At 41.2% G+C, this 9,667-nt stretch overlaps 1 protein-coding gene across 1 annotated transcript; it reads left to right on the top strand.

The window, feature by feature from the left end:
• The first annotated feature begins 8,498 nt into the window (after positions 1–8,498).
• Positions 8,499–9,242, top strand: LOC141590332 (uncharacterized). The gene has a single exon (XM_074410930.1). The coding sequence runs from the start codon at positions 8,499–8,501 to the stop codon at positions 9,240–9,242; it is 744 nt and encodes a 247-aa protein (XP_074267031.1).
• The last annotated feature ends 425 nt before the right edge of the window (positions 9,243–9,667 follow it).

Raw genomic sequence — 9,667 nt, 5'->3', positions numbered from 1 at the left:
TGTAGGAGTAGGAATAAAAAGGAAATACATGTTTTTGGAATTTTGATTTTTTTGGAAATTGAAGTACAAATGCAATGATATGGTATGAATGAATGCATGCTCTAACAAAATGCAATTCTATATGACATATATAACAAATGAATGCAATCTAAACTATACTATATGATGCATGATTTAAACTATGGTCACTTATGATCAAACCTCCCCAAACCGATTTAAACACTATTTCTAGTGTAGAAAAGAAATAGGTTTGGTCATTAGTGACTATGCATGAACTCTAATCTATATGCAACTATCTACATGAATCATATTACAATGCAACTATACTATATAAACTAACTAATGTAAATGCAATATGAAATATAATACAAATGCAAGCTAAAGCTACATTAAATGAAATGTAAATACAAAAGAGAGAGGGAGAGATGGGTATCATACAAATGGAAGTGGTGAAGTAGGCCTTTTTCACTCGTCATCCTCATTTTGGTCATAGCCATAACCATGAGAGCTTCCGGCTTGATCATGTCCGGGTGCTTGGCCCCAATATCCTCCTTGGTCAAAACTTCCTCCTTGACCCGAGTACCCTCCACCTTGGCTAGAATGCCCTCCATCGCCGCGACTCCTAGTTTGGTCCCCATAATTTGGGAACAAGAGCTCCGGTTGTGCCCAAGAAGGCTTAGGACCATTGGGGTCAATATACCCTTGTTGACCCATGTTGTAGTATTGGGGGTAGAGGGCTAAGTAGTTGTCTTCCCTCCCTTTATGCACCCCAAGGTCCACTCTATTCATGAGTGCCATCAAATCATTAATACCCGGGGTATTGGGGATTGCCGGCTGAAATTCGGTATACGGAGTGGGGTAAGGTGGTATAGGGACGTAGGAAGGTGGGCGCATTTGTATACCCGGCCCTCCACGAGGTGGTTGACGTCGTGGCTCTTCCCTTTGAGGGGGATTTTCAAGAATTTGGATATCAAGGAGGTAGCTTGGTGGAGGAGAGTATGGACTCAATCTTGGGTCAATGCCCGGTATCTTCCATCCTTCAAGGATCATCGAAGTGCAACCCTTGGTGTACCATTCCACACTCCCATCTTGAGTGTAGTTGCACCATCGGTGACTATAGAAGATGGTGTGCTCATCAATCAAAGTCCTCCCTTCAAGAGAAATATAGGTTCCTCGGGCATTGAACCCGGGACAAAGATGTTTAGCCAAAATTGTAATTAGACCTCCCATCACGAAGGTCTTAAGCTGAGATGTCCCTTGAGCAAAGTCATGGAACCTAGTGAGTATCTCAAGGGGCGTATTGAAATTATAACGCCTCACCGCACGAACATTCAAATAAGACTCAAGAAAAGTTAAGTCGATGAGAGTACACCGATCTTGCTCGTACCTCCCATTGATGCATCCGGCTACAAAGCGTTCGGTGAATCGAATCACCGGATGTTGGATAGCAAATGTATAGCAACGCTTTATATGGGTAAAGTCCCTCCCGGAGATAGCTTTCCAAAGAAAATCCACATTAAAATTATCGGGCTTTTCGGTGTGGGCGGTGGGTACTTCAAGACCGAAAACATAGGCAAATTCCTCAAGAGAAAGAACATGGTCTCGGTTGCATAGCCTAAACTTCATGCCTATATTGTTGCGGGCATCCGCCATAATGTGAAGACTACTCAAGAACTCAAGGGTGAGACTAAGGTAAGTATCTTCATGAGCATGGAAAAAGTTCCCAATGCCAAGGCCATTAAAGAACATCTCGGTAGGGTACCTTATCTTAAGGATTTCCAACACCCTAGTGTCAACAAATTGAGTAGGTTCGTATTTCTTACCTAGAAGCTCGGCGAATTTTTCGCGTTGGTCGTCGGATAGGAAGATCACTTCTTGGAAGTTGTTGAGTTGTTCAATACCTCCCCTCATTATCACATCTCGTGCTGTTGAAGAGGTTGATCCCTTGCGCTTCTTCGCGATTGATTCAATCAATTTCTTGGCCTTTCCCTTGGAGCTCATGTTGGTGATGGGGGTGTTTTTTTTGAGGATGTGAGAGAGTGTTTAGGGTTTGGTAGGATGAGGAAATGAGGGAGAAGGGGGGTGATTATATAGAAGAAGTAGGGAATCCGAACGGATAGGGTTGGACCTAACCCGTTTTATCCGCATGAACAGTGCAATCCGAGCGGATTGCAATCGGGACGGGCGGATTCTCGATGGGGAAGACGGGCGTCTTTTGTAGAATTCCCACGGATTCTAGAACAGAGAAATTTGTTGGTTGAGAAGCAGGGAAAAGACGGGCGGATTTCATATGGGACGGACGTCTTCAACTAGGACGGGCGGATTCTTTATAGTCCGCACGGATTCTGGCACAGATTAAAATCTTGCTTCTGGACGTCATACGGGACGGGCGTCCCGTGGAGAAGACGGACGGATTGTCTGGGACGGGCGGATTTCCTTGAATCCGCTCGGATTCTTCCTCAGTTTCAACTTTTCTTTTTCCGCGGGCCCTGGACGGGCGGATTTGCTTGGATCCGAGCGTCTCTGCTTCTTTCTCCTTCTTCTTTCTTCTTTCGTGCAATGATAAACCCCTTTTCACTGATTTTCTCTTTTTCCTTATCTTTTCTGATATTTGCCTAGGAAACATGTAAGATGACTCTCTCTCTCCCCTCTCTTATGCAAGAATTTAAATGCAAATGTAAATGTGCAATATTATACAAGATAAAAGGTTCAAGAAATATCTTACAAATGGTGGTTTGAGGTAGGACTCCACCAAACTAGTTCAATTTGTTGCAATTCTTATCCATGGAGCTCAGAGCTCTTAACAAAAGGTCAAAAACTTGTGAACAAGCTCCAAACAAGCATAAGTATGGGTTGCTCCATTTGAAAATGAAATTTGGCCAAGGAGGCTTGTAAAATGCTCTTTTTCTTGTCTCCTCCTTAGCGTTAGAGCTTTCCCAATGTTTCAAGTAAACATATTCATGATTCTTGCTAAGATTGAGCGTGAAGTGTGGTTCATTTTCATCCATGGACTTCCACTCACTATCTTCTTTCTCACTTTCGGTGATGATGATAGCATTTTGATTTTTCAATCCTTCCAAGGTGGAAGGAGAATTTTTACGACTTTGATGATCGGATATCATAGGAGTCGAGATTATGGGTGCCAAATCTTCTCAAGTAGCCTCACGAGCAATTTTCTCTTTGAGCTTTTTCACCAAATAACTCTTGTAAGACACTTTGGCTTTTTGAAAAAGATCTAACATATCCTCTTCAATGATCATTGGCTCCATGATAGGTGCCAAGTGGTCTTCGTGAAGGATAAAGGAAGGACGTTCTTCTTCATGATAGGGTATCTCAAATGCCTCAAGGATAGGCTCCTCAAGCAAGGCGATATTGTGAATCCCTCCTCTAGGTTTATCATCATTGTTGCTATCTTCACGTAAATCATGAATGGGGGCTTCATCTAGCTCTTTTTTCAACACCTCAATGTTCACTTCAAAGGACACACCCTCATACTCACAAAGGTTAAGAGTATTTGGTTTGCTCAACCTCATGTCTTCCTCATCAAACACAACACTCTCATAGTCACAAGAGCTCAAGGAACTTGGCTCCTCCCACTTTTCATCTTCCATGTCAAATGTCACTACTTCAAACTCGCATTTATGCTCAATATCCAAAGAGTGGTGGTGAGGGGTTGCTTGGAATCCTTTTAATTGGGAAATTTGAATCCCCAATTCCTTTATTTGGATAGCGATGTTTTTAAGAACATCTTCTTCTTTCCGGCTCTCTTCTAGCATTTGTTTGAAGAAGTTTTGTTGGTCTCCCATCATTTGGAGAATCATGTTTTGAATGGGTTCATTTCTTTGTTGTGGGTGGGTGTGAAAATGGTTGCATTGTGGTATTTGAAGTTCATTGCGAAACGGGTATTGGGTGGGTGGTTGTTGTTGATATTGGGTGTGGTAATTTTGGTGGGAAAAATTGGGGTAGTGGTTAGGATTTTCATTGTACGAATAATAAGGTAGGTTTGTGTTGACTTGCTCCTCAAACTCCCCATACCCATAGTCATACTCAAAAGATCCACCACATACTCCATAACACATGTCTTGAGTCATCATAACTTAAGACAAAGAGATAACTACAAACACGGAAACTACACGAAAACGGTAAGAACAATCCTTGAGGAACAAGTTCCTCAAGGTAAAAGCACAATTAAAGTAGACAAACAAGTAAGAACTTAATCACATAGCACCATCCCCGGCAACGGCGCCATTTTGATCCGGTTGATGTCGTCACTCATCCAATCAAACACAATTTATAATACTCAACAAACAACTAGTTAGCGGTAAGTCGAGGTCGATCCATGGGACGGTGTGCTTTGGGTTCTAAGTCTATCTATCTCAATTTATGCTAGTGTCATGATTTGTTTGGGTTTGTAGTTGTGTCTAAACTAATGCAAGCAATATAATAAAACAAACAATAAAAGGAAGGATGTAAACAAATGGTTAAAAGTGCTAGGATATCATGGGGGCATAGGGGAATTCATGGTTTTGATCATACAAACATGTTTACAAGGTTGCAAGCAATTAATGTTGTGGAGGAACCGAGTTGGGTTATATCTTACGGTTCATAGGAAGAGTTGGGTCCCGGAGCCGAATCGATTAGATTGTACAACACCTACAAGTCGACTTACTTTCCTCCTATTCAACTTCTATGCATGGTCTAACAAGACTCGAGTTGGTTTATGTCTTACAAGTCAAGTTAAGTAGATAAGAGATGGTAAAAATGCAAGGATTCATAGGCTTAGCATTTCATCAAACATAACATGTGCATAAAGTTGACATCACAACAAGCAAGCAATTTAATCATGTGAACATATTAGATTAAGCATGAATCAATCCCATGTTGGTTTCCCCTAATTACCCACTAATCCTAGCAAGAGACTACTCACTCATTATCATGGGAAACATGTCATTAATGGTGTCAATCATCACAACAAGTATAAACATGATAATAGAATGAAGAAATGAACAATAAAGATTAAAGAGTAAAGGAATTATACCAACTTAAGATGATCCAAATAATAATGCAAAGAATAATAGAAGAACTTGATGATTGATGGAAGGTTGTCAATCTCCCGATAATAACCCAATAATCTTCAATTACCCAATAATAAACTTGAATAATAAACTTGAACAATAATTAAAGAGAGATTAATGTGTAATTTGTGGAAAGATTAAAGAGTAATTTATTCTAATCTACTCCTAATCTAATCTAAGAGAGTTTTCTAATCTAATAAAACTTGATTCTAATCTAATAAAACTTGATTCTAATCTAATAAAACTTGATTCTAATCTAATAAAACTTGATTGTTTGATTATTACAAATGGGGTATTTATAGTGAAAATTAGGGAGGATGCATTAGGGTTAACTAAGGGCTAAACTAGTAATTACACTTTTTAAGTTGAGCAAAGAGGACCCGGTATTTTCTGAGAGAAGGGCTTCTCTTTTCGTAGCTTGAAGAAGACAATCCGTGCTGTGAAGAAATCCGTGCGTATTGGGGTCGGGACGGGCGGAATCTGGCAAAGGAATCCGAGCGGATTCAAGAGAATCCGGGCGGATTTGGGTGAAGGAATCCGAGCGGATTCAGAGCAGGACGCTCGGATTGTTCAGTGGAGACGGGCGGATTTGAGACAATCCGCTCGGATTGTTCTTCAGCAGTGGTTTTTCTTCTTTTCTTCCCTTTTTGCTCATTTCCATTTTATTCTTGCGGGATTGGTCTTTAGTCCTTGCTTCCTCTTCATACTAGTCAATCTATTATCGTCAAGTAGCTTCCAAATGTGCACGAAAGACGGGAATTTCCGCCTTATTATCTCCTTTTCTACAAAACATATGAAATGCGATAGAAAAGCAAATAGGAAGGTTTTGACGGATAAAATGGCCATGAAATGTTATAATAGTATGCAAAATAGGCTCAATTAGGGGACTAAATGTGCGCAAATAATGTTCACATCAGATATCTACTTTACCAAAGGAGCCATTGTGCCACGAACCCAAGATGAAATCTTGAAGCTACGAAACGATGTCCTCGAGTCCAGTCATTTGACTCGATTTGGGCGCCCCAACCATGTTGAGAAGACAAGCCACACTTCTATCGCCAAGGATATTCCAGATAAGGGATCCTCAAAAGGACCTACTTTTGTCGAGGCACTTAGTGATGGATCGACCTCAGAGGCTTCCCTCATTAAGCAATTCCAAAAGACTAAGACAGATGGCACTACTGGGAAACCAATCTCGATTTATCTTAAACACCGAACAATGGAAGACGCCAATAGCAAACTCACTGCTGCCGTGAACTTCCTAGGAATCCGAAATTTGGCTAGAAGAATCGACGAAGAGATGAACAAGGTAATGAAGGAAAGATATTCCCAGCCCTGGTTTTTGAAATTGCAGCAAGAGAGAGAGGAAAACATGAAGAAGTTAACCTCGAAATATCTAACATTCATCAAGTATCCTCCCAAATACATAGTCGTCAATGGCACGGATGAGAACTCACCCATATACAAGGTTGGGTCCTCAAAAGACCTAATGGTAGGATACATATTACCACGTTGTGATTGTTATACCACTTAGGTGAGCAAGGTAACCAAGGCTTGGCATCAGTGATGGTATAGATCAGCAAGAAGAATGTCTTACATATAGGAGAAAACAAGGGTGGATATAAATTGCTACTGCATCACAGACCAGAAGTTCTGCTGCCCTTAGAAGGAGAAATGTTCAAGTTAGATGATGGATCCGAGTCTGAGTCTGAGTCTGAGTCCGAGTCGTATAAGAGTCCTAAGTTTGAGTCTAAGGAGTCAGGTGTCGAAGCCACTCCCTCCCAAGTCTTTCCTTTCAATGCACCATTTCCTAATTCTGGTATCCCCGTGCCTGACTCGGGTGCCTCTGTTGTCTCACCACTAACCTCTTATCAGTTGGCTCAAATGTTAGCGCATTTCGCGCAATTTTAAATTAATAATAATAAGATGAACCAATTTGCTTACGACTTGTTTTATTTACATTGCAATTCAATTTTTGAAAATAATTGTTATAGTAATGACATTGAGAATGAGGCCAAAGGCGAACAGGTTGAAGAAGAAGAAGAAGAAGGGGTAGAACCACCTCCACAATTGGTAAAAGGGTTAGAAGAACATGACCAAAGAATCTCGGTGATCGAAGATACCGAAACTATCAATGTGGGAACCACCTTAGAACCACGGGAGTTTAAGATAGGAATTACCTTAGATCCCGTAGAGAAAAAAGGGTTCATTGACCTGCTGATTGAGTTAAAAGATGTTTTCGCGTAGTCTTATAAAGACATGCCGGGAATTGATAGGGAAATTGCAAAACACAGGATCCCTATCAAACTAGGGTTCCAACCAGTAAAGCAGAAGCTACGCAGAATGCGTTCGGAATGGTCTTTAAAGGTTAAAGAAAAAATTGATAAACAGTTCAAAGACGGGTTCATTAAGGTGTCAGAATATTCGGATTGGGTCGCCAGTGTAGTGCCAGTACCGAAAAAAGATGGTAAGGTTCGCGTGTGCGTGGACTTTCGGGAACTGAACAAAGCTAGTCCGTAGGACGACTTTCCATTACCTCACTTCGATATCTTGGTTGACAATACCGCAAATCATGCATTACTATCTTTCATGGATGGATATGCAGGCTACAATCAGATTAATATGGTTGAGAAAGACATGAATAAGACAACATTTACGCCAAAATGGGGAACTTCTTGTTACACAGTAATGCCTCTCGGTTTGATAAATACCGGGGCAACGTACCAGAGAACAGAAACGACGTTGCAACACGATATGATGCACAAAGAAGTTGATGTTTATGTCGATGACATGATAGTCAAGTCAAAGGAACGTAGTGGCCATCTGGGGGCGCTACGAAAATTCTTTCAAAGATTGTGAAAATACAACATGAGGCTGAATCCGCAAATGTGTTCTTTTGGGGTCACCTCTGGCAAACTATTGGGTCATATCGTTAGCCACCGTGGCATCGAAGTAGACCCATCAAATATAAAAGCCATTATGGAAATGCCCCATCCCGAGACCGAGAAAGGAATTCGAGGTTTCCTAGGAAGAGTTCAATACATAAGCTGTTTCGTCGCGAAGTTGACAATGATTTGTAAGCCGATCTTTAAGAAACTGAAGGTCAGAGAACATGTTATGTGGGATGACTAGTGTCAGGTCGCGTTCGATAAAATAAAGAAAGTGTTATCTTCTCCACCAGTTTTAAGCCCACCGGTAGCCGGGCTGCCATTATCACTATATCTAACTGTTACGGATACAGCAATGGGGGCTATGTTAGCCCAAACAGTCGACAAAGAAGAAAGAGCTATTTACTACATCAGTAAAAAGTTCTTGACTATGAATTAAAGTACACACCTTGAAAAGACGTGTTTGGCCCTAGTCTAGCCAACGAAGAAATTAAGACATTACATGCTTAGCTACAGTGTGAGTGTCCACTCCAAAATGGATCTGATTAAGTACTTATTTGAAAATCCTGTGCTAAATGGAAGAATATCGAGATGGACTCTCATGTTATCAGATTTCGATCTCAAATATGTACCTTTCAAAGTGATCAAGGGAAGGGCGGTTGCCGATTTCCTCGCCGACAATCCAATCGAAGAAACAGAAGTCATTGACACTTGGTCATTTCCCGACGAAAACGTGGTACACGTCGAGAATGACATATGGGATTTTTATTTCGATGGAGCATCAAACTATATGGGATATGGGGTGGGCAGACTTCTTATCTCGCCGACAGGTGAACACGTGCCCGTGTCCATCAAGCTGGTTTTCAATGTCAGAAACGCCGCCGCTGAATATGAAGTATATTTGCTTGGTTTACGCAGTGCTCTAGACTTGGGTGTGAAGAAATTGTTAGTACATGAATACTCGTTCCTTGTGATTAATCATGTGGGTGGGTCATCGAAAATTAAGAGCCAAAGTTTGGCCCTATATCAAACCAGAATCGATGAATTAGAAAAGTACTTCGAGGATATTCGATATGTTCACCTCCCGAGAGAGGAAAATCAGTTTGTAGATGCATTATCCAAGCTAGCTGCCTTGATCAACACTCGCGACCACATAGACAGTATGCCAATATGTGTCGAACGAAGATCGTCACTTGCCTATGTGAATGCAATCGATGATGCCGAGGAAGGTGAAACCGAACCCTGGTACATAACCATTTTGAAATTCAAGGAAACATGAGAGTATCCTCCCGACCTTGTCACGCGTGGGAAGTGCACTCTTTGAATGTTATCCGCCCAATTCATTAAGACCGATGACGGGCAATTGTACAAGAAGATGACTCAAGGTGTTTTGTTGCGATGCATCAATAGACTGATAGCTAAAAAGGTTATGGAGGAAGTCCATAACGGTGAATATGGGCCACACAAATGCCCATATGTTAGTCCGTAAGATCATAAGGCTTGGTTATTATTGGAGAACAATGGAGAAAGATTGTTGCAAATATGTCAAGCATTGTCACAATTGTCAGATATTCACAAATGTACAGTATGTGACACCTTCTATGTTATACACCAAGACGTCACCCCGACCATTTTCAACCTGGGAAATCGACATCATTGGAAAAGTAAACCCATCAGGAAATGGAGGGCATTGTTTTATCCTGG

This window comes from Silene latifolia, chromosome 7 (genome assembly GCF_048544455.1).
Source record: "Silene latifolia isolate original U9 population chromosome 7, ASM4854445v1, whole genome shotgun sequence".
In the NCBI taxonomy this organism is placed as follows: Eukaryota; Viridiplantae; Streptophyta; class Magnoliopsida; order Caryophyllales; family Caryophyllaceae; genus Silene; species Silene latifolia.
Note: the sequence above shows the minus strand (reverse complement) of the source record. Positions and strands in the feature narration are given on the sequence as shown.

Coding starts and splice junctions, on each gene's coding strand:
- LOC141590332 (XM_074410930.1), top strand. CDS start 8,499: ATGGATCTGATTAAGTACTTATTTGAAAATCCTGTGCTAAATGGAAGA.